The sequence below is a fragment of the Salvelinus namaycush genome, chromosome 13 (assembly GCF_016432855.1).
Source record: "Salvelinus namaycush isolate Seneca chromosome 13, SaNama_1.0, whole genome shotgun sequence".
NCBI lineage: Eukaryota > Metazoa > Chordata > Actinopteri > Salmoniformes > Salmonidae > Salvelinus > Salvelinus namaycush.
Window position 1 is genome coordinate 31,826,067 of NC_052319.1, and position 26,016 is coordinate 31,852,082.

Consider the following 26,016-nt stretch of genomic DNA (forward strand, 5'->3'; position numbering starts at 1 on the left):
AAGCAACACTGAGGCATGCATGAGAGCATCAGCTGTTCTGGACGACTGTGTGATCACGCTCTCTGTAGTAAGTATGACCTTTAAACATTCACAAGGCCGATGGGCCAGATGGATTACCAGGACGGGTGCTCCGGGCATGTGCTGACCAACTGGCAGGTGTCTTCACTGACATTTTCAACATGTCCCTGATTGAGTCTGTAATACCAACATGTTTCAAGCAGATCACCATAGTCCCTGTGCCCAAGAACACTAAGGTAACCTGCCTAAATGACTACAGACCGGTAGCACTCACGTCCGTAGCCATGAAGTGCTTTGAAAGGATGGTCATGGCTCACATGCACACTATTATTCCAGAAACCCTAGACCCACTCCAATTTGCATACTGCCCAAACAGATCCACAGATGATGCAATCTCTATTGCACTCCAAACTGCCCTTTCACCCCTGGACAAAAGGACCACCTACGTGAGAATGCTATTCATTGACTACATCTCAGCGTTCAACACCATAGTGCCCTCAAAGCTCATCACTAAGCTAAGAATCCTGGGACTAAACACCTCTCTCTGCAACTGGATCCTGGAATTTCTGACGGGCCGCCCCCAGGTGGTAAGGGTAGGTAACAACACATCTGCCACGCTGATCCTCAACACTGGAGCCCCTCAGGGATGCGTGCTCAGTCCTCTCCTGTACTCCCTGTTCACTTATGACTGCTTGGCCAGGCACGACTCCATTTTTTTTTACATTTACATTTTAGTCATTTAGCAGACGCTCTTATCCAGAGCGACTTACAGTAGAGTGCATACATTTTATTACATTTACATACTGAGACAAGGATATCCCTACCGGCCAAACCCTCCCTAACCCGGACGACGCTATGCCAATTGTGCGTCGCCCCACGGACCTCCCGGTTGCGGCCGGCTGCGACAGAGCCTGGGCGTGAACCCAGAGACTCTGGTGGCGCAGCTAGCACTGCGATGCAGTGCCCTAGACCACTGCGCCACCCGGGAGACTCCAACACCATCATTACGTTTGCAGATGACACAACAGTGGTAGGCTTGATCACTGACAACGACGAGACAGCCTATAGGGAGGAGGTCAGAGAACTGGACATGTGGTGCCAGAATAACAACCTCTCCCTCAACGTAATCAAGACAAAGGAGATGATTGTTGACTACAGTAAAAGGAGGAGCGAGCACGCACCCATTCTCATGCATGGGTCTGTAGTGGAGCAGGTTGAGAGCTTCAAGTTCCACATCACCAACAAACTAGAATGGTCCAAACACCAAGACAGTTGTGAAGAGGGCACAACAAAGCCTATTGCCCCTCAGGAAACTAAAAAGATTTGACATGGGTCCTCAGATCCTCAAAAGGTTCTACAGCTGCAACATCGAGAGCATCCTGACTGGTTGCATCACTGCCTGGTACGACAACTGCTCAGCCTCCGACCACAAGGCACCTTAGAGGGTAGTGCGTACGGCCCAGTACATCACTGGGGCGAAGGTGCCTGCCATCCAGGACCTCTATACCAGGAGATGTCAGAGGAAGGCTCTAAAAATTGTCAGACTCCAGTCACCCCAGTCATAGACTGTTCACTCTGCTACCGCACGGCAAGCAGTAGCGGAGCGCAAAGTCTAGGACCAAAATACTTCTTAACAGCTTCTACTATGCATTGTGGACTATGCAATGCCAAGTGTGTGCAAAGCTGTCATCAAGGCAAAGGGTGGGTACATTGAAGAATCGCAAATATAAAATATATTTTGATTTGTTTAACACTTTTTTGGTTAATACATAATTATTAAATGTGTGTTATTTCATAGTGTTGATGTCTTAATTGTTATTCTACAATGTAGAAAATAGTAAAAATAAAGAAAAAACCTTGAACGAGTAGGTGTGTCCAAACTTTTGACTTGTACTGTATGTTGCATGTTGTGTCTTGAATCTTGATCTCAGTTGTTCCTTCCTGTCATCACCAGCACCTTGAAGAAATCGAATGCTCGGGCAGGGCTTCTACTTCTCTGACCGTTATTGTGTTGAATGATACTGTAAGTTGCTGTTCATAATGGATTATTAATGTATCTTTCTTTTGAGATAAAACTCCCACTTTTGAGATAAAACTCCCACTTTGGGTTTATAAGAGAGGTTGGGGAAGGGAAGCGGGTGGGTGGGTGGGAGGAAGGAATGAGGAAGAAGATTAGGGGGAGATAAGAGGGAGAAACAGTGCGAGCTTGTTAGCTGAAAAAGTACGGTGACATTTTGTCACATTCTAGACCTCCACTAATTAAAGAGAATATGCTCTGCCACTTCTAGGTGTATCAATCCATACTGTGCTAGCTGCAAATACGGTGGTGTGCTCCATACTACGTTGTAAGAGTTTATACATTCACACTGGTAAGTGATACATCTGAATACAAATGATTCTTTATTCACTGGTGTAAGTTAATTATAATCTGCACTGTTTAAATTGCTCAGGGAGTTCCATTTTAATGTATGTTTAGATTGTGGATATGATGGATTTTTCAAATCTATTTTACGGTGTGCCAGCTAATGTTCTAGATCAGCACTAAAACAACTGATTAAACTACCAAATCAACCTTGATTAGTTGAATTAGGCATGCTAGCCCTGTGCTGGAGCAACATACCTTTAATGTATATTGGCGACATGTTAAACACATGTTAATGTATTGTGAATTGTATGTTTACCGGTAGCTCAGACTAGCCCTCAAATTCAAATCTGGACCTTGAAGCCAGTTCCATAGATATTTTTACTTTATTCTTCCCCTCTAATCAGGGACTGGGTTAGACCTGGGAAACCAGTGTTTGTGAATTTCATTATCAGGTACAACAGAAGTTCTCCAGACCTCGTAGGGTAATATTTGAATACCCCTGCTCTATAACTTTCTGAATCTATAGCTTTTGATTTTTCTCTCTCTGAGGTGATGTCTGGTCCACAGGTGGTTCTGGTCACTGGCTCCACACGTGGCCTGGGGTTAGCCATAGTGCAGGCGTTGTGCCAGGGCTTTAAAGGGGATGTGTATCTGAGTGCCCGGGACGTCCAGAGGGGGGCCATTGTTGTCGAGCATCTGCAGAGGGAGGGACTCAAGCCCAGACTCCTCCAGCTGGACATCACAGACCCGGTCAGCATCCAGGCGGCCCGGCAGCATTTCATGAAGGAGTACGGGGGTCTGGATGTGCTGATCAACAACGCAGGCATCGCCCCAAAACGTAACTACACATTAATGTTACACAAACACACACCATAAGTCTATGACACACTAGCAATACACAGCTGATTCAAATAATCAAAGCTTATTTGAATCAGCTGTGTAGTGCTCGGGCAAAAAACTAAACTAGCCCCAGGACCGAGTTTTGGAAACCCTGCAATAAGGGTATTGTGTGTTAGCTGGCCTGGGATGCAGTGCCATTTTAAAGTGAACTAATAGCTCCCTCTATGTCCAGGAGGTGACCCTGCATCCTTTGGCAGCCAAGCAGAACGCATTCTCCAAACCAACTTCTTCGCCACCAGAGACATGTGCAATGAATTTCTCCCTCTCCTGAAGAAAGATGGTAAAACCCTTGTTTCATGGGGGAAAACTATCCCTTATTTGGTAGTGTACCCAGTGATTATTTTTTATTGTACGATGGGTGGGTCTAATCCTGAATAGTGATTGGTTAAAACTGCATTCCAGCCGGGGTCTATTCCACAAGTTACCAAAGGCTAAATCTTAAATATATTACCTTAAAATGCCTATTTATCTGTTCCATCTCACTGCTCAATCCACTGTCTCTCCGACATTTGAAACATTGTTTCAATATTCAAATTCGATTTCCAGCTGTCCAATAGTAATATACGTATTGGGAGTCGGGAGGAGACAGACAGGCAGGCAGCGTTTCTCAGCCAGTCGAAATCATGACTCAGCTGGCATTATTTTTATGGATATATACAAATAAATATCATTTGGGGAAAAAGGTAAAACGAAACGAAGTGCAGCTAGTTTGCAGTCTTTCCAGCTTCAGCTTGAAGTGATAGTGTTAGTTGTATACGCAACTGTGTTGTTGGCTAGCTCCTCTGAACAACAGTGTTCTGACGAGTGAGCACATTTTCTATGCCAGCCGAAATCGCGCCTTATTAGCTCATTGTTATGGATGTATCCAAATAAATGTAACTGGAAAACAGCTTAAACAAATTCGTTATTCTGGCTGCACTTTTTTGACGTGACTGTAAATTAGCCGTAGTTAGTTAGATAGCAAGCAAGGCATAAGAATGTTGCCAGCCAGTATGGCAATAGAACATTTAGAACGAACGACTTGGGTCGCGTCCATAGATACAGAACAAAAAGACGGAACGACTTGGTTGCATCTCTGGTAACCGAACCAATAGAACGAACGACCGACCAGCCGGCTTGGGTAGCAAGCCTACATTTGTGTCAGGACTATATCTTGTGGAAGGATGAAATAGTATGAATAAATTCATCAAAACAACGTTTTTAATTAAAATATGTCAATCATTATTTTAATATATTGCTAACCCGTTGTATAAAAGTGATAATGCCCTCGAAGCCGTTGTTTGGAGAATATATTGGCGCGGTTTGCCGGCCTGAGACGAACAACACCCGTGCCAATATATTCTCCAAATACCGGCTTCTCAGGCATTATCACTTAATTGTACAATGGGTGGGTCTAATCCTGAATGCTGATTGGTTAAAACCGCATTCCAGCCGGTGTCTATTACGCAAGTTACCGCCGGCTAAATCTATGACGTTAAAATGCTTATTTACTCTGTTCCATCTGACTGCAATCCACTGTCTCATCAGCCCAGCCAGGCACTTTATAAACGTGATCTCCACTATAAAAAGCATCTAGACATTATCTCGACTTCGTTTTGGGCCTAACAACACCCATGCCAAATCACTTAATTAATCTCCATATGATTTTTCCTTTAATTTAACTTAACTATCTGTCTGTCTGTTATAGGGAGGATAGTGAATGTTGCCAGCATCGTGGGCTATATCACCCTCTATATGTGTTCTCCGGACCTCCAGGCCAGGCTCTGCAGTGATGACATCACAGAGGAGGAGCTAGTGGCTCTGATGAAGCGCTTTGTTGCTGAGGCCAAAGCTGGAGACCACATCAACAAGGGCTGGCCAAATTCAGTCTATGGGGTGTCCAAAATAGGCCTGATGGCCCTTACCCGGATCCAGGCCCGCAGTCTAAGAAGAGAGATGCCTCAGAGAGGGATTCTGATAAACTCCTGCTGCCCGGGCTGGGTGAAGTCTGACATGACCTATCCCAACGGGACCAAGACGCCTGCGGAGGGGGCTGACACACCTGTGTACCTGGCGCTGTTTCCTCCAGCAACACAGGAGCCCCAGGGGGAGTTTGTGGTGGATAGACAGGTACAGGTATGGGCGGGGTCACCAACAGGTGCAACAATGGATGAGGGACCCTGACTTTGGACCCTTTCATCTGCTGCTATAATATATACAAGTAACTGCCAAAATAAAGGAAACAGCAACATAAAGTGTCTTAGTAGGATGTAGGCCTACCATGAATCAGAACAGCTTCAATGTACCTTGGCATAGATTCTACAAGTGTCTGGAACTCTATCGGAGGTGTGCGACACCCATCTTCCTCGAGAAATTCCATTATTTCGTGCTTTGTTGAAGGTGGTGGAAAACACTCTCAGGCGCCGCTCCAGAATCTCCCATAAGTGTTCAATTGGGTTGAGATCTGGTGACTGAGATGGCATATGGTTTACATCGTTTTCATGCTCATCAAACCATTACGTGACCACTCCTGCCCTGTGGATGGGGGCAGTGGCGTAGGCAGGGGTGGGCCTGGGTGGGCAAGTCCACCCAATCAGATTGAGCAAAAAATTATTATAATATTTTCCAAATGGGACATTATTTTTCTTTTTACCTAAGCACAATACTTGACCTGGGCAGGAGCTCACCGGAACTGAGTACCGGCACCTCAAATTTTCTTCTGCTTGAGTTCCTTCACCTCCTATAGAATATTAGCACAAAAGTATTGAGGAGTTCACTTAAATATAAATAGTACCGGCACCCAAAATGAGTACCGGCACTTATTTCAGTACAAGTCAAGCACTGGTCTAAACATGCATACACCATCAGATAGAATTCATAGCAAGCAGTAGGGAGGGGGTGGGACATCGAAAGGGACATTTATATTAATAATAATACATTTTATTTGGCAGATGCTTTTCAGAATACTCAAGGACAGCTTACATAAAATCGAGTGTTGTACTAAAATCTATTTTAATTTAGGCCTATATAATGAATTTTAATTTATTGATTATTAACTGTTAAACTAATTCAGAAAAATGAAACAATTAGCTTATCAATTTCTAAATAAAGGGTGGGTTCTGGCACGTGTCACTTCATGCTGATACCATGTGTGGTAAACAGTAGCTATTGCTGTGTTGGCTAGGCTACACTGTGTAGGCTACTCACTGTTAGCTAGCTAAGACTCACTAGTCAACTTAGCTAGCAAAAACAAGTAAAATGGCCAAACAAAGCTCAGTGTAATTTTTTTTTAAAGAGACCGTGCATAGAAGAGGATGTTGGAGAATTTGCCAAGTTATTTGATATCAGTGATTTTGCCATGAAGGCCGGCCAGTCCCCCTATATCAATCACTGATTGCATTGCATTGGTCTAATCAAGGGCCTTAAAGAGATTTTCAGTACATTCAGAGACAACGATCAGCACTACAACAATGTTTTCATTCAACACTTTCAGAAATCATGCTCTTAACCGCTAGACTATATCAGGGCATCATGTTCTAGTCTAATAGGTCTATGGTTTATTATGTGCCATCAACTGATTTCTGCCATCAACTGATTTCTGCCTACGCCACTGGATGGGGGCATTGTCATCCTATAGCCAAAATAATGGCCTGCACAGCATTTTATACATGACCCTAAGCATGATGGACTGTTCATTGCTTAATTAACTCAGGAGCCACACCTGAGTGGAAGTGCTTTCAATATACTTTGTATGCCTATCCCTCATTAACTCGTGTTTCCATTATTTTGGCAGTTATATAAATGTGTGTGTGAATTAACCATATAGGTATTGCTGTATAATAACCATTTAATAACCACATCAGTAAAGAGCAATTAAAAAAACATTGTAATTTGTCTTTTATTTGTAGTTTATCTACTGCACTGTGAAGTGTTTGCAGAGCCAGAGGGTATGGTTGATGTCTACTTAATAGTTAAACACATCACTTCATTGTCTCAAAAATGACTAAACATTTTATGAAAACGAGCCAGGGGATAGGTTGATGTGCACTGAATAGTTACACACGTTACTTAATTGTCTCTGTAAACATGTAATGAAAACGATTGCTTGATAAAAAAGTAACATATTAAACATGCAGCTTGTGGGCAGTTATTTTGTCAGTCCTCTTCGCCCCAGCTTTGACCAATACCTGACAGTGACTCGAGAGGTTTGTAAACATCGCACATCCCGGAATGTACCAAAGCCGGGGGTGGCAGTGAGACAAGAGAGAATAATACTTTCAGATTTGAAAACTGAATGCAAGAAACAGGTTTACCACCACTGCTGACTCGTTTATTCATGAAGACGTTTAAGTGACCTTGTGAGGGGCTTTTATAGCTTGTGAAGATAAATACTGCTCCTAAGCGGTCGTAGCTATTCATCCCCCTTTCCCTAAGAGCAGGAAGTGCACTCTCCTAGCTCCGCTCGAGTGCATTGAATCAGCTGAGTTTGGGGATGCCACCCCTTTGCGTTTAGCAGGATCTGCTCAAGACACATTTGGGGAATGGGAAACGCACTCTAGACAGAACGGTTGGTTGGCGGTTTCTCCAAGCAGACCGGACGCTACATCCAGACCCGTTAACCGTCACCGTTTTGCCGGGTTTGAGGGAAATTTGAGAGCTCAAACCGGAGCTTGTTTTGCAGTTGGTGAGTCATTGATGAACAAATATGATGCACCTTGTGTTTTATTGTTTACCGCACCACGTGATAGCACGTTGAAATCAAAAATTTTCCCATTTTAATGAGCTGTTTTCTCCCTAGTTCACGTTTTCCTGTTGTGAAGCAATATGATGTAAATATGGTGCATTGTAGTCTACTATACTAATTCATTTGACTCGTTGGTCAACAGGGACATGATGTACCGTGGTAGTTTGGGCCATGTCTTGTGGCGATTGAAACCCGCTGTCATAATCAACTGTATGGACTGAGTGGGCAACGCTATAAGACCTACCTTTTCTCTGCAAAATCAACAAACATCCAATTTCAGTTATTTTAAAATTGTTGCTTTACACTGCTTCATCAACAACATGCATGCCAGTCTTTCCTGGTTGAGGGTTGACGAGAGATTAACTGCTTCTAGTTTTTATGAGAAATAATACTGTGATGAAAGTTCCAGATTGTCTGCATGATCAAATAACATTCAATTTAGACACCCATATATATGCCACTAGGGTCTCTTCCCAGTCCCCAAGTCCAAAACAAATTCACTGCAACGCACAGTATTATACAGAGCCATCCATGGAACTCCCTTTCATCTCCAATTACTCAAGCAAACAGCAAAATGACCTTTAAAAATCGGATTAAACAACATCTCATGGAATGGTGGGGACTGTAGGACACACTCTAATACTTATTTTTAGTGTTTTGTTGTATTTTACATTTCTGTGACTGTCCTTGTCTCAGTGTATCAGTGCTTTGTTACTTGTCATGTTTTTTTGTGGACCCCAGGAAGAGTAGCTGCTGCTTCTGCAAAATCTAATGGGCATCGAAATAAACAAACAAAAAATAAACACCGCAGGAAAGATGAGGAAGTGGTGGAATTTGAGGAGCTATTTTCAATAGAGCAAGTGGATGATGATGTCATTAGAGTTCCGGGTCCTTTAGATCTTGTCAAAGATGCTGAGCGAGAGACAGACAGTATTTAGCTGGAAGAGCAGGAGCTTGCCTAATGCATTGCCAATAACATCTGATTGGATGAAATCCTCTTCTCGCTCACTCTCACTCACACACACAGACGGAAATCCCTGATTTGTTTTCTCACTCTCCATAGCCATGTCATCTTACATAATGCGTCTGGTCTATAGAGTCACATTCAGAGGCTCTGCCGTGACTGAGCTCTGCCATGACTGAGTCTTTAACAGCAGTGTCTGTCCCATCCTAGCAGTTCTGGCCTGTCCAATTCATATTAGAAGTCTCACAAGGCATAGTCATATGCAATAAGGCTATATTACAGTCAGTTTCATAATCTGCTAACGAATATCTCTTTGCTCTTTGTGAGTTCACCCTCTAAACACACAGTCTCCCCCCTCCCCTTCAGGAGCAAACGTTGCAGGCTTACTGGAGTGCTCGCTGCTCCCTATCAGCATGTTCATGAGACGGAGAATGAGTGCTTGACGGGCTGCTCCAGGCTTTATTCTGTGTTTAAGTTCAACTTTAGGATAAACTACAATGTATTTGAGTATTTACACAATGTTGCTCCAGGCCTAAATATTAACATTTCCTTGTTTGAATTCAAACAGACATTTTGTGATTCGATAAAATTCCAGGAAAATAATATGTTTAAAACCAATTTTTTGAAAGATATTTGTGTATCCACACAGTGATGTTTGCATAGGGTTAGTAGATCACTTGACAGGCTTGAGTTTGTCTTATATGCAAATCCACCTGTATTTCTGCACCTAACCTGACCTGTTCACATTGCCAACCTACTTGTTTGTCAGGAGAGAACTTACAACATTAGCAGAAGTTGGAAGAGAGACAGAAAGGAAAGAAGAGAGAATCTGACTAGATCTGTGGATGCGTCAGCAACTGTTCTGAGACTAGCCTTTTCAGTAAGTTTTGTCTTAAAGGCAAAGTACTGACCGAACCTTTTTAAAGTAGAGGTTCTGATACAGGATCTCTATTAAAGGTAGTTCTAATGGCTAGTGCTGTTTGAGAGAATGGTCCATTCACATATTTTCTGTCCAGAGCTAGACAGACTAGGCTAGTCAATCAGTTCACAGTCATACTGATATTACTGTGTTTTGTGTGTGTGTCAAAATCAAATCAAAGTTTATTGGTCGAGTACACAGTTTAGAAGATGTTATAGCGGGTGCAGTGAAATGCTTATGTTACTAGCGCCTAACAATGCAGTAAAATGTCAAACAAGTACACAAATAATTAAAATGTAAAAGAAATAGAAAGAAATAAAAAGTACAACAAAGAAATCAAGAACGTAACAGTAATCCAAATGCAATCTATATGTACAGTACCAGTCAAAAGTTTGGACACACCTACTCATTCCAGGGTTTTTCTTTATTTTTACTATTTTCTACATTGTAGAATAATAGCGAAGACATCTACACTATTAAATAACACATATGGAATCATGTAGTAACCAAAAAAGTGTTAAACAAATCAAAATATATTTTATATTTGAGATTATTCAAAGTAGCCACCCTTTGCCTTGATGATAGCATTGCACACTCTTGGCATTCTCTCAACCAGCTTTATGAGGTAGTCACAGTCATACTGTCACATTCATACTGTAATTACTGCTTTGTATGTGTGTACCACAGCAGTAAATTGCAATTCATCTGTGTAATGCATTGAGTTTGGCAGTGATTTGCAGGATTTAGTGGCTGAGTGTGTTAGACATGGTCGGCTAGGAGACGAAGAGGAAGTGATGTAAGTCTGTCAACCCCACTGCTTACTCATCAGCTTGGATTCCCCTCAGTGATATAATTCTGCTCCCTATAGTTATCTCAGTCTCTCTTTTTTCCTACTCTGATTCCCATCTGTCTCTTTGTCCATTCTGTCTCCAAATCCCTGAGCTTGTCTGAGATTAAGGTATAGAGAGAAACAGATACAGAGACAGAAATCAATCCATGTGTGTGTGTCCAGCTTGTTTCCACGATTTCAACACACTAACGATCAATGTTGTCGAGGAGACACAGATAGAGAATTATGGGGATGGCTAACAAACAAGCAAGCAGCCCCTAGCTAACTCCTGTCAATTAGAGATGTTGACCTGAGATTGCCCTAATTAATCAACTGGTTGAGCGTACTGTGATCTCACCATCCACACACAGCCTTTAACACACAGACACAAAGAGACACAGAGAGCTAGGCTATTACACATATAGATGGGAGGGACATGGGGTCAGAGTTTGGGATGTGATCAGGGGGTTATAGGTAGGCAGGTGCCAGGTATAACCCAGACAGAGTACTTTGTCATTGACACTTATTCTGACTTGGTTAGTGGCTGCCATGTTAGTGTTGCTCAGCAGCACAATGTTCTCATCTGTTACCATGGATCAAGGGATTTAGTTTTATAGTGCTTCCTCACTGTTGTTCTGTTATTGAAGGAATTATTTCCAAAGGGAAGCTGACCTACTACTGTCCTGGAGTGACCAGAATGAGACTCCGCACATGTGGCAGTGTCTTTAACGAAACAGGTAATCGTTTTAGTCTGGGTAGCCATTTGATTAGATGTTCAGGAAGGAGTCTTATGGCTTGGGGGTAGAAGCTGTTTAGAAGCCTCTTGGACCTACACTTGGTGCTCCTGTACCGCTTGCCATGTGGTAGCAGAGAGAACCGTCTATGACTTGGGTGGCTGGACTCTTTGACAATTTTTAGGGCCTTCCTCTGACACCACCTGGTATAGAGGTCCTGGATGGCAAATTGAAGTGGGTCTAGGGTTTCTGGGATAATGGTGTGCATGTGAGCCATGACCAGCCTTTCAAAGCACTTCATGGCTACAGATGTGAGTGCTACGGGTCGGTAGTCATTTAGGCAGGTTACCTTAGTGTTCTTGGGCACAGGGACTATGGTGATCTGCTTGAAACATGTTGGTATTACAGACTCAGACCGGGAGAGGTTGAAAATGTAAGTGAAGACACTTGCCAGTTGGTCAGCACATGCTCGGAATACATGTCTTGGTAATCCGTCTGGCCCTGCGGCCTTGTGAATGTTGACCTGTTTAAAGGTCTTACTCACATCGGCTGCGGAGAGCGTGATCACACAGTCGTCCGGAACAACTGATGCTCTCATGCATGTTTCAGTGTTACTTGCTTCGAAGCGAGCATAGAAGTAATTTAGCTCATATGGTACGTAGGGTTGCACATTTTGGGGAATATTCAGAGGTGGAAACTTTCTGTGGGGAATATATGGGAATTAACGGAAATATATGCAAATGTATATTAATACCATTAAAATGTTGATGTTTTTTGCATTGGATATATTTACCATATCGTATGGAGACAGAAACATAAACCTTTTACCTTATCATAAGTAGACATAATTGCTAATTATTTAAATCCTTCCAATATAAATTTATAAAACTAATTACGAATTGCACTTTAATTAAATGAGTTGACTCTTCACCTGGGATTATTTCACTTAACAACAAAAGAAAGGGAATATTGAATGATCCATCTCATCTCCCAAAAACGTTTTCAACATACATAAAATGATAGTCTAGAAACTAAAGCTTTGGTTGTCTTCCTCTCAGGCTTCCATGTCTTCTCCCTGGACCTCCTCAATGTCCACCTCTTGAACATCAGAGGCCTCATCTTCACTGTCACTTTCCAACCTTATTGAGGATGGCTCGTTGTCAGGCTCAAATTTGCCCGGATGGCCACCAATTTTTCAACCCTTGTATTGGTCAGACTGTTGCGTGCTTTGGTGTGTGTGTTCCCAAACAAGGACCAGTTGCACACTGAGACGGCTGATGTTGGTGGGATTTGGAGGATGATGGATGCAACAGGGGAAAGAGCTTCAGATCCACAAAGTCCCTTTCACCAGGTGGCTGATGAGATGGGTTGGCATGACTGCCATATTGCATCTCCTTCCCAAAACCCTTGCTTGGAAGTGTACTTCGCCAGACTGCCAAGAACCTTGCCCTCATCCAGGCCAAGGTGGCAGGACACGATAGTGATGACACCATAGGCCTTGTTGATCTCTGCACCAGACAGGATGCTCTTGCCAGCATACTTGGGGTCCAACATGTACGCTGCGGCGTGTATGGGCTTTAGGCAGAAGTCTTCACGCTTTTTGATTTATTTCAGAACTGCAGTTTTCTCTGCTTGGTGCAACAGTGAAGTGGGCAGGGCAGTATGGATTTCTTCTCTTAAACATCAGACAAGATGGCATTGTCTCCCTCATTCCATGCAATGGCTACTGCTATAGGTTTCAGGAGTTTCAGACTGCTTACCACTCTCTCCCAAAATACATCATCCAGGAGGATCCTCTTGATGGGGCTGTCCATATCGGCAGACTGTGATATGGCCATTTCTTGGAGAGACTCCTTCCCCTCCAGAAGACTGTCAAACATGATGACAACACCTCAACGGGTGTTGCTGGGCAGCTTCAATGTGGTGCTCTTATTTTTCTCACTTTGCTTGGTGAGGTAGATTGCTGCGATAACTTGATGACCCTTCACATACCTTACCATTTCCTTGGCCCTCTTGTAGAGTGTACCCATTGTTTTCAGTTCCATAATGACCTTGAGGAGCATATTCAATGCATGAGCAGCACAGCCAATGGGTGTGATGTGAGGGTACAACTCCTCTACTTTAGACCAAGCAGCCTTCATGTTCGCAGCATTGTCTGTCACCAATGCAAATACCTTCTGTGGTCCAAGGTCACTGATGACTGCCTTTAGCTTATCTGCAATGTAGAGACCGGTGTGTCTGTTGTTCCTTGTGTCTGTGCTCTTGTAGAATACTGGTTGAGGGGTGGAGATGATGTAGTTAATTATTCCTTGCCCACGAACATTCGATCACCCATCAGAGATGATAGCAATACAGTCTGCTTTCTCTATGATTTGCTTGACCTTCACTTGAACTCTGTTGAACTCTGCATCCAGCAAATTAGTAGATAAAGTATGTCTGGTTGGAGGGGTGTAAGCTGGGCAAAGAATATTCAGAAATCCTATACACATTGCCTGTGAGCATCAGAGGTGAACCAGTTGCATACACAGCTCGAGCAAGACATTCATTAGCATTTCTCTGACTACGTTCCTCCATTGACTCAAAAAACTTGTGATTCCAGGAGGACCATGAGCTGTTGCTATCGATAATGTGTCTGATTCATCATTTTCACTTCGAATAAAAGTAGGGGGACTTTTATCAGAGGTTGCTTGTTGTGAGCACTGAGGGAACTTTATGCACTTGGCCAGATGATTCTGCATCTTTGTTGCATTCTTCACATATGATTTAGCACAGTATTTGCAAATGTACACAGCTTTTCCTTTTATATTAGCTGCAGTGAAATGTCTCTACAAATCAGATAGTACCCATGGCATTTTCCTGTAAAGATTAGGAAAAAATTTGTTAAAAAAAACCCAAATACAATTCCATGTATAGATAAATAGTTAAGCAGTTAGATTAAATAACTCATTTGTAAGATAAATGTTTAAAAATGAAACATGTATGGAAACAGGTGAATTAACACTCCTCAGTTAGCACGCTCAAGCAAGCTAAAACCCACATGGTAGCAAAAAATAACTTGTTAACAAGTTAGAAATTATTTAAACACACTTTGCTATAGGCTACTATTCACTAGTTAACAAAAAATCATGTATGTCACAAATATTTTCACCCCACCCAGTATTGTAATCAAAACTTACCAGAAAGCATGTAGTCCTTGGCTCAGACAGTGTAGTAGTGTGGGCTCAATAGCATCTCATTAGTGTGCAAGGTCTTGAGAATCAGCTGTACATGTGATGGAAGAATGCACTGTGCATGCAGAGGGTTTCAATTCCACTGAATTGGGGATAGTTTAACCAAAATATGCCACAAGACCTAGAATTGCCTTATGTGTATCCCACATAAACGGTTCACTGTTATAAGGAAACTTTTTACAATTATTTTTAAGCAAAATTCCCCAAATTCCCGGGCTTAAGTTCCCATTAAAAATTGTCTCCAAATCCCTAAGCTTGTCTGAGATAAATGTATAGAGACAGAAATCAATCCGTGTGTGTCTGCTCAGCTTGTTTCCAGGATTTCAACACACTGACAGACATCAATGTTGTAGAGGAGACAAACCGATAAAGAATTATAGGGATGTCTCACAAACAAGCAAGCAGCCCCTAGCTAGAACATTAGAGATGGCCCTATTTAATCAGCTGGTTGAACGTACTGTGATCTCACCATCCACACACAGCCTCAAACACAGACACAAAGAGACACAGAGGGCTAGGCTATTACACATATAGAGGGGAGGGACATGAGGCCTGAGCTTGGGATGTGAGCAGGGGGTTATGGGTAGGCAGGTGACCAGTATATCAGTATCACGCCTCGATTACACCGACAGCGTCATTGCATTGTGGTACACCAAAAGTACATTCATTTTCAATGGAACGCTGCGTTGTTGCCTTGCAGCATTGCATTGCAGAGGCAGTTGCAGTGCGTTCTGTGTGGCGCATACGTTGGATTTATCGAACAAATGCGTCAAACTGTATGCATAGACAGCTTGACAGAAACGGTAGCAGAAGGTGAATGTTGACCTTTTGTTGCACACACATCCAGATGATGCTGCGTACCATTTTGCGCAATTACACTGTAGGTGTGATCAAGGCATTGTCATTGACATGTACTCTGACTTGGTTAGTGGCTGCCATGTTAGTGTTGCTCAGCAGCACCATGTTCTCTCCTGTTTCCATGGATTAAGGGATTAAGTTTTATATTACTTCCTCAGTGTTGTTCTGTTAATGGAGAAATTATTTCCAGAGAGAAACTGACCTTCTAGAGTACTGTCCTGGAGTGACCAGAATGAGACTCCTCACACACTCCTCACGTCTTTAACGAAACAGCCAGGGAAAGCCTGTGTTTCTACGCATAATATTGTTTGTGTCTGGTGTGTGTTGACAAGCGTGTGTTGTGCAGGCTTGCCTATGTTAGTTAAAGCCTCTCTCTCCCACAGTGAGTCCAGATGTCTCTGTTGCTCTAATCCTGCCCTCTCTCTCACCATATGTTAGTCTCTCTCTTTCTCTTTCTCTTTCTCCTTCTCTCTCCATGTTTTTGTTAGTCTCTCTCTCCTCTCTCTGCTCCATGTCTCTCTGCTCTATTACATTTACAGACTGTGTGTACAGACACACACACACACAAAACAACCTTTCCTCTGGCAGGAGAGCCATTGAACATATACAGTTAAACCTTATGTCAGTGATAATTATTTTTCAGAGCTAAATAAAATAGTTTATTGCATATCTAGGATTGTCTCCATTTCAAATCTTTCAAATGACTCTTGTCATCCCATTGGTTGTCACAGCAACCTAATGTGTGCGTTACTTGGGCCAGTACTTGGACTCGATGAAACATATCTTATGTTTCACCGAGTCATTGCTGAACGACGACATGAATAACATACAGCTAGCGGGTTATACACTGTATCGGCAGGATAGAACAGTAGCCTCTGATAAGACAAGGGGTGGCGGTCTATGTATATTTGTAAACAACAGCTGGTGCACGATATCTAAGGAAGTCTCAAGGTTTTGCTCACCTGAGACAGAGTTTCTCATGATAAGCTGTGGACCACACTATTTACCAAAATAGTTTTCATCTATATTCTTCGTTGCTGTCTATTTACCACCACAAACTGATTATGGCACTAAGACCGCACTCAATGAGCTGTATATGGCCATAAGCAAACAGGAAACGCTCATCCAGTGGCGGTGCTCCTAGTGGCCGGGGACTTTAATGCAGGGTAACTTAAATCCGTTTTACCTCATTTCTACCAGCATGTTAAATGTGCAACGAGGGGAAAAAAACTCTAGACCACCTTTACTCCACACACAGACGCGTACAAAGCTTTCCCTCACTCTCCATTTGGCAAATCTGACCATAATTCTATCCTCCTGATTCCTGCTTACAAGCAAAAACTAAAGCAGGAAGCACCAGTGACTCGGTCAATAAAAAAGTTGTCAGATGATAAGCTACAAGACTGTTTTGCTAGCACAGACTGGCATATGTTCTGGGATTCTTCCGATGGCATTGAGGAGTACACCACATCAGTCACTGGCTTCATCAATAAGTGCATCGATGACATCGTCCCCACAGTGACTGTACTTACTAGAGGTTGACCGATTATGATTTTTTCAACGCCGATACCGATTTATTGGAGGACCAAAAAAAGCCGATACCGATTAATCGGCCGATTTTTATATATATTTGTAATAATGACATTTACAACAATACTGAATTAACACTTTTATTTTAACTTAATATAATACATCAATAAAATCAATTTAGTCTCAAATAAATAATGAAACATGTTCAATTTGGTTTAAATAATGCAAAAACAAAGTGTTGGAGAAGAAAGTAAAAGTGCAATATTTGCCATGTAAAAAAAGCTAACGTTTAAGTTACTTGCTCAGAACATGAGAACATATGAAAGTTGGTGGTTCCTTTTAACATGAGTCTTCAATATTCCCAGGTAAGACGTTTTAGGTTGTAGTTATTATAGGAATTATCGGACTATTTCTCTCTATACCATTTGTATTTCATATACCTCTGACTATTGGATGTTCTTATAGGCACTATAGTATTGCCAGCCTAATCTCTTGAAGTCATAAACAGCACAATGCTTGAAGCACAGCGAAGAGCTGCTGGCAAATGCAGGAAGGTGCTGTTTGAATGAATGCTTACGAGCCTGCTGCTGCCTACCATCGCTCAGACTGCTCTATCAAATATCAAATCATAGACTTAATTACAATATAATAACACACAGAAATACGAGCCTTAGGTCATTAATATGGTCAAATCCGGAAACTATCTTTTCGAAAATAAAACGTTTATTCTTTCAGTGAAATACGGAACCGTTCCGTATTTTATCTAACAGGTGGCATCCCTAAGTCTAAATATTGCTGTTACATTGCACAACCTTCAATGTTATGTCATAATTATGTACAATTCTGGCAAATTAATTACGGTCTTTGTTAGGAAGAAATGGTCTTCACACAGTTCGCAATAAGCCAGGCAGCCCAAACTGCTGCATATACCCTGACTCTGCTTGCACAGAACGCAAGAGAAGTGACACAATTTCCCTAGTTAAAAGAAATTGATGTTAGCAGGCAATATTAACTAAATATGCAGGTTTAAAAATATATACTTGTGTATTGATTTTAAGAAAGGCGTTGATGTTTATGGTTAGGTACACATTGGTGCAGCGACAGTGCTTTTTTCACAAATGCGCTTGCTAAATCATCACCCGTTTGGCGAAGTAGGCTGTGATTCGATGATAAATTAACAGGCATCACATCGATTATATGCAACGCAGGACAAGCTAGATAAACAAGTAATATCATCAACCATGTGTAGTTAATTAGTGATTTATGTTAAGATTGATTGTTTTTTATAAGATAAGTTTAATGCTAGCTAGCAACTTCCTTGGCTCCTTGCTGCACTCGCGTAACAGGTAGTCAGCCTGCCACGCAGTCTCCTCGTGGAGTGCAATGTAATCGGCCATAATCGGTGTCCAAAAATGACGATTACCGATTGTTATGAAAACTTGAAATCGGCCCTAATTAATCGTCCATTCCAATTAATCGGTCGACCTCTAGTACGTACATACCCCAACCAGAAGCCATGGATTACAGGCAACATCCGCACTGGGCTAAAGGGTAGAGCTTCCGCTTTCAAGGAGCTTATAAGAAATCCCGCTATGCCCTCCGACGAACCATCAAACAGGCAAAGCATCAATACAGGACTAAGATCGAATCGTACTACACCGGCTCCAACGCTCGTTGGATGTGGCAGGGCTTGCAAACTATTACAGACTACAAAGGGAAGCACATCCGTGAGCTGCCCAGTGACACAAGCCTACCAAAGGAGCTAAATTACTTCTATACTCGCTTTGAAGCAAGTAACACTGAAACATGCATTAGAGCATCAGCTGTTCCGGACGACTGTTATCACGCTCTCTGTAGCTGGTGTGATTAATACTTTTAAACAGGTCAACATTCACAAGGCTGCAGGGCCAGACGGATTACCAGGACGTGTACTCTGAGCATCCACTGACCAACTGGCAAGTGTCTCCACTGACATTTTCAACCTGTCTGAGTCTGTAATACCAACATGTTTCAAGCAGACTACCATAGTCCTTCTGCCCAAGAACGCTAAGGTAACCTTCCTAAATGACTACCGATGGCCCACATCAACACCATTATCACAGAAACCCTAGACCCACTCCAATTTGCATACCACCCCAACAGATCAACAGATGATGCAATCTCTTTTGCACTCCGCACTGCCATGGCCCACCTGGACAAAAGGAACACCTATGTGAGAATGCCATTCATTGACTACAGCTCAGTGTTCAACACCATAGTGCCCTCAGCTCATCACTAAACTAAGGACCCTGGGATTAAAACCTCCCTCTGCAACTGGATCCTGGACTTCCTGACAGGCTGCCCCCAGGTGGTAAGGGTAGGTAACAACACATCCGCCACACTGATCCTCAACATGGGGGCCCCTTGGGTGCGTGCTCAGTCCCCTCTTGTACTCCCTGTTTACTCATGACTGCATGGCCAGGCATGACTCCAACACCATCATTAAGTTTGCTGATGACACAACAGTGGTAGGCCTGATCACTGACAACAACGAGACAGCCTATAGGGAGGAGGTCGGAGACCTGACCGTGTGGTGCCAGGATAACAACCTCTCCCTCAACGTGATCAAGACAAAGGAGATGATTGTGGACTACAGCAAAAGGAGAACCGAGCACGCCCCCATTCTCATGACAGGGCTGTAGTGGAGCAGGTTGAGAACTTCAAGTTCCTTGGTGTCAACAAAAAACTAGAATGGTTCAAACGCCAAGACAGTCGTGAAGAGGGCACGACAACGCCTATTGCCCCTCAGGAAACTAAAAAGATTTGGGATTGGTCCTCAGATCCTCAAAAGGTTCTACAGCTGCAACATCGAGAGCATCCCGACTGGTTGCATCACTGCCTGGTACGACAACTGCTCAGCCTCCGACCGCAAGGCACTACAGAGGGTAGTGCGTGCAGCCCAGTACATCACTGGGGCCAAGCTTCCTGCCATCCAGGACCTCTATACCAGGCGGTGTCAGAGGAATGCCCTAAAAATTGACAAGCCACCCAAGTCATAGACAGTTCTCTCTGCTACCGCACTCTACCTACATGTACATATTACCTCGACTAACCGGTCCCCCGCACATTGACTCTGTATCGGAACCCACTGTATATACCCTCGCTATTGTTATTTTACTGCTGCTCTTTAATTATTTGTTACTTTTTTATTTCTTATTTTTTTACTTAACACAGATTTTTCTTAAAACTGCGTTGGTTAAGGGCTTGTAAGTAAGGATTTCACTGTAAGGTCTACACCTGTTGTATTCTACGCATGTGACAAATCATCTGAGTAAGAGTGCTCCCATCTTATTGATCCTTAATGGTGAAACAGCCACGTGTGATAGAAGAGAACAATATGTACTGGAAATTATTTTTTTTACCATTCTGCTCGATGCTCCTCAGCTCGGCAACAAAAACAATAACAACGATGGTGTGGCTGCAAGTGGCGATGTTTCCCCCTACTGCGGATTCTGTCTTTAAAAGGCAAAACTCATCCTAGATCAGCACTTCTACTCTGAGACACTTTGTGAATAGGGGCACTGATGTTTGTTCCTCTGGGAGCATGTGTAGATGTGTTCAACAGGAATCAGTCGCCCTGTGTCCTAAATTCCAGTTGTCTGTTAGACTATTTTCAGAATTCAAGCCAGGTCAGGCAGACCAGCACAGAGCAGACCCTGAATGAGCTCATTGTGATTCCTGTGTGTGTGCGTGTGTGTGACCGCATGTGTCACTGTGACCATATCAATTTGCGTTTGCAGGAGAAATTCCTCTGCAACATAGCTCAATGTTACAAACAGAAATCTGGGTTGTGTTCATTAGGGGACACCGTATCAAAACAATTCAATTTCAGGTACATGTAGGTTATTACCAGGCTCCACTTTCCACTCTGTTTTCTTCCAATTTGAGCCTAGTGAACATGACCCTGATGTAGGGATTAATGTCTGACAACAAATATCTGTTCTGTCGCCCCCTCTCCTCTGTTTCCCGTTCTCCTCCCCCTTTCCTCAGACACACGCTGAGCATGCTGGGACGTGAGTCGGGCATTATGGATCCCGAGGAGCAGGAGCTGCAGAATGACTACCGTTACCGTAGTTACGCGGCAGTCATCGAGAAGGCCCTGCGGAACTTTGAGTCATCCAGTGAATGGGCCGACCTCATCTCCTCTCTGGGTAAACTCAACAAGGTACGGTTGACATGGCTGGTACAATATATTCAGACATGAAGCCACTCTAGACCAGGGGTTCTTAAACTTTTTCAGCCTGGGACCAAAATGAGAACTTCAGTGTTTTCCTGGGACCCAAGCTCATGAATGTGATGTCACCAGGCAGACCAAAATTTGCACACAAAAAAGTCCAAAAATGATTCATAAGGAATAAGGGTTTGAAGTGTCTGTCCTATAAATATTTTAGTTTTTTTTTAACACATATTTAACCCCTTTTTTTGGGTAGGCACAAAACTACCTCCATACCATTATTATTATTATTTTTTTACCGCTATCGGTTACCTTCAGACGAGTCCCGCAACACTTGTAGGTGTCTTAGAGCAAAACGAAGAACACCATCGTGTTCATGAGAATCTCCCCTTTCCACAAACAAAAGTTGGCACATTGTCAGTACTGACTTCTGACGACTCCCTTGGGGCTTGAGGGGGTCGTAGAGACCACCATCGTGTTCGTGAGAATCTCATATTTCCATCGAGTTTGAAGGCCAAACCACAGATGTGGAAGGCCGCCATAGATATCTCCAGCTTAAACTGACTGATTTTGATGGAGATTTTTGTATTATGTTATTTAGATTGACGCACCTGTACGTCACTAGACTGATATCTGATTGAGAGTGACTGACCAAATCAATGGTGGCATTTTCTGAGTGTATTCATGTCCTTACAGAGTAGAAGCTAACTGCTTATTCTTTAGCATTGACGAGTTAGCCATGTTATTGGGCTCTTGGTCAGTGTATTGTACTTTCTGTGTTTGAGTGGCTTTCTGGCTCTGGGCCCAGTCACTACCTGCAGTCACTTGTCCGTCCTGCTGGTGTTGCCATGGTTGCGTCTGGTTCTGTCTGGATCTGGCTCCAAGATCAGTGGACCGTGAGATTGGCATCCGCTATGAGATGGAAAAACATTCCCAATCTATCAATCGAGTTTCAGAAAATAAGCCTACATCAGTGTTCATTCACTTAGCCCACAATCATTCAATGGAGAGGATGATAGTCTATACCTTTTACTTGATAATGTATTTGCTTCTAACTATTAAAGCTGTTAGAAGACAACACATTATTCACTCTCATTGACCTATCATACAGAGTGTATTGATTGCTTTTGCAGGCACTCAGTTTAACATTTCTCGTTAAACTGTTCTACTGCAGTAGCCCAGAATACATGGCCTAACTCTGTCTCTTGCTCCACCCAAGGGGACTTTGGACACTAGTAGGTCACTGCTTGTGACCCATTTAGCAAGAAGGATGTTTGCTTCAGAGTGTTATGGTAGAATGCCAGTGTGTGTTGATCTGTGTGTGTCTAGGGGCTATGTGAGAATGAGTGAGGATCCCTTCAGGCCACTTTAATCTGTCATGTAAACAAAGCAACACTTTCAGTTCCTGCTCATCTATTTGGTTATGTTGACAGTGTCAATACTGCATGACCTCTTTTTTTTTTTTGTCAATAGCCCAGACAAATTACATATTAGATATACAATAATTGCTTATTTCTTTGGTATTCATTACAACACACACCACTAACTACCACCACAAGCACCATTTGGTACCAGGTAGTTACCCCCCTTCATCACTGCTCTCCCTCTCTCTAATCCTCCCTCCCCAGGCCCTGCAGAGTAACCTGCGCTACTCTCTGCTGCCCAAGAGGCTAATCATTGGGAAGCGTCTGGCCCAGTGTCTGCACCCGGCCCTGCCCAGCGGAGTGCACATCAAGGCCCTGGAGACCTATGAGGTCATCTTCAAGATCATCGGCACCAAATGGTTGGCCAAGGACCTCTTCATCTACAGGTGTAGGACTCATGCTAACCCATAGGATGTGTCCGTCCGTCTGTCCGTCCGTCTGTATTGTCTGTCTGTCCTGAGATGTTGTAGGCCTATTGTCCATGTGTTAATGGATTGTGTGTTATCCTGTACTGATGTGTGAGTTAATGTGTTGTATTGATCTCTATCTTTGTGTGTGTGTTAGCTCGGGGCTGTTCCCGTTGCTGGGCCATGCTGCAATGGCAGTGAAGCCAGCCCTGTTGACGCTGTATGAGCGCTACTACCTCCCCCTACAGAGGGCCCTACTGCCCAGCCTACAGGCCTTCATCACTGGACTACTGCCTGGCCTGGAGGAGGGGGCTGAGGTTTATGACAGGTACGTGCGCGCACACACACCTGCAAAATTGCAATATATATTGCAATATACACTGAGTGTACAAAACATGACAGACTGACCAGGTGAAAGCTATGATCCCTTATTGATGTCACTTGTTAATTCCACTTTAATCAGTGTAGATGAAGGGGAAAGCCTTGACACAATTGAGACATGGATTGTGTATGTGTGCCATTAAGGGTGAATGGGCAAGACAAAAGATTTAAGTGCCTTTGAACGGGGTATGATAATAGTTGCCAGGTGCACCAGTTTGAGATCTGCAACACTGCTGGATTTTCCACGATCAACAGTTTCCCGTGTGTATCAAGAATGGACCACCACCAAAGGACATACAGCCAACTTGACACAACTGTGGGAAGCATTGGAGTCAACATGGGCCAGCATCCCTGTGGAACGCTTTCGACACCTTGTAGAATCCATGCCTTGATGAATTGAGGCTGTTCTGAGGGAAAAAGGGGGTGCAACTTAATATTAGGTGTTCCTAATGTTTTGTACACTCATTGTATTTTCTTTTGCATATATAGTTGCATGATATTACTAATCCTCTTCCCCCTCTCCCCTCTCTCCAGGACGGATGCGTTGCTACTGAGACTGTCTATGTTGGTGGGCCAGCAGGTGTTCTATGGGGCTCTGTGGGGCAGTGTGTTGATCAGCCCTCTAGTCCGGCTGCCCGCCTCTCTCTTCATCGTCACACACTTTGACCGCTTAACCCCCCCGCACCAGCAAACACGCATGCTGGGCTATGACAACCGCCTGGTGGTGAGTTATTGTGTGTTAGTGTGAGCGAGTGTAGGGTTGTGTTGGCCATGTTGGATATGTTGTATAACCTGTCTGTCTGTCTGTGTCTCCCAGGTGAAGGCGCTATGTCTGTCTCTGCAGGACTCTAATGTTCTGGTGCAGAGGAACATGCTGGAGATCCTGCTCTTCTTCTTCTCCTTGGCCACCTGCCTGGTAAGTAATGTTAAAATCACATTTTATTGGTCACATACACATATTTAGCAAATGTTATTGCAGGTGTAGCGAAATGCTTTTGTGCCTAGCTCCTACAATGAAGTAGTATCTAACAATTCACAACAATACACAAATCTAAAAGTAAAATAATGGAATTAAGAAATATATAAATATTTGGACAAGCAATGTCGGAGTGGTATTGACTAAATACAGTAGAATAGAATACAGTATATACATACAGTGGCAAGAAAAAGTTTGTGAACCCTTTGGAATTACCTAGATTTCTGCATAAATTGGTCATCAAATTTGATCTGATCTTCATCTGTCACACCAATAGACAAACATGGTGTGCTTCAACTAATAACACACAAATTATTGTATTTCTCTTGTCTATATTGAATACATAATTTAAACTTTCACAGTGTAGGTTGGGAAAAGTATGTGAACCCCTAGGCTAATGACTTCTCCGAAAGCTAATTGGAGTCAGCTAACGATGAGTCCAATCAATGAGACGAGATTGGAAACGTTGGTTAGAGCTGCCCTGCCCTATAAAAAAACACTCACACAATTTGAGTTTGCTATTCACAAGAAGCATTGCCTGATGTGAACCATGCCTTGAAGAAAAGAGATCTCAAAAGACCTAAAATTAAGAATTTTTGACTTGCATAAAGCAGGAAAGGGTTACAAAAGTATCTCTAAAAGCCTTGATGTTCAATCAGTCCACGGTAAGACAAATTGTCTATAAATGGAGAAAGTTCAGCACTGTTGCGACTCTCCCTAGGAGTGGCCGTCCTGCGAAGATGACTGCAAGAGCACAGCGCAGAATCCTCAATGAGGTTAAGAAGAATCCTAGAATGTCAGCTAAAGACTTACATACAGTATATCACAAAAGTGAGTACACCCCTCACATTTTTGTAAATATTTGAGTATATCTTTTCATGTGACAACACTGAAGAAATGACACTTTGCTACAATGTAAAGTAGTGAGTGTACAGCTTGTATAACAGTGTAAATTTGCTGTCCCCTCAAAATAACTCAACACACAGCCATTAATGTCTAAACCGCTGGCAACAAAAGTGAGTACACCCCTAAGTGAAAATGTCCAAATTGGGCCCAAAGTGTCAATATTTTGTGTGGCCACCATCATTTTCCAGCACTGCCTTAACCCTCTTGGGCATGGAGTTCACCAGAGCTTCACAGGTTGCCACTGGAGTCCTCTTCCACTCCTCCATGACGACATCACGGAGCTGGTGGATGTTAGAGACCTTGCACTCCTCCACCTTCCGTTTGAGGATGCCCCACAGATGCTCAATAGGGTTTAGATCTGGAGACATGCTTGGCCGGTCCATCACCTTTACCCTCAGCTTCTTTAGCAAGGCAGTGGTCGTTTTGGAGGTGTGTTTGGGGTCGTTATCATGTTGGAATACTGCCCTGCGGCCCAGTCTCCGAAGGGAGGGGATCATGCTCTGCTTCAGTATGTGACAGTACATGTTGGCATTCATGGTTCCCTCAATGAACTGTAGCTCCCCAGTGCCGACAGCACTCATGCAGCCCCAGACCATGACACTCCCACCACCATGCTTGACTGTAGGCAAGACACACTTG

The 26,016-nt window shown here is 43.2% G+C and overlaps 2 protein-coding genes across 2 annotated transcripts in view; both read left to right on the plus strand.

Annotated features, from left to right (window-relative positions):
• The first annotated feature begins 2,213 nt into the window (after positions 1-2,213).
• Positions 2,214-7,132, plus strand: LOC120058440 (carbonyl reductase [NADPH] 1-like). The gene is made up of 4 exons (XM_039007097.1): positions 2,214-2,387; positions 2,933-3,221; positions 3,456-3,563; positions 4,971-7,132. Exons 2-4 carry the CDS (start codon positions 2,936-2,938, stop codon positions 5,444-5,446), a joined length of 870 nt encoding a protein of 289 aa, XP_038863025.1. The 5' UTR covers positions 2,214-2,387; positions 2,933-2,935; the 3' UTR covers positions 5,447-7,132.
• Positions 7,133-7,764: 632 nt separating this feature from the next.
• Positions 7,765-26,016, plus strand: part of LOC120058093 (protein dopey-2-like) — a 47,889-nt gene continuing 29,637 nt past the window's right edge. Inside the window, exons 1-6 of the mRNA XM_039006569.1 lie at positions 7,765-7,946; positions 21,100-21,274; positions 22,912-23,093; positions 23,272-23,442; positions 24,030-24,219; positions 24,313-24,411. Of these exons, the coding sequence (XP_038862497.1) occupies positions 21,113-21,274; positions 22,912-23,093; positions 23,272-23,442; positions 24,030-24,219; positions 24,313-24,411 (804 nt within the window). The 5' untranslated portion in view covers positions 7,765-7,946; positions 21,100-21,112. The remainder of the gene's footprint in view (positions 7,947-21,099; positions 21,275-22,911; positions 23,094-23,271; positions 23,443-24,029; positions 24,220-24,312; positions 24,412-26,016) is intronic.

Bases quoted from the DNA above. Each gene is read 5' to 3' on its own strand.
- LOC120058440 (XM_039007097.1), top strand. From the start codon at position 2,936: ATGTCTGGTCCACAGGTGGTTCTGGTCACTGGCTCCACACGTGGCCTG. The intron at 3,222-3,455 runs GTAACTACACAT...CTCTATGTCCAG, and splicing joins CGCAGGCATCGCCCCAAAAC to GAGGTGACCCTGCATCCTTT. The intron at 3,564-4,970 runs GTAAAACCCTTG...TGTCTGTTATAG, and splicing joins CCCTCTCCTGAAGAAAGATG to GGAGGATAGTGAATGTTGCC.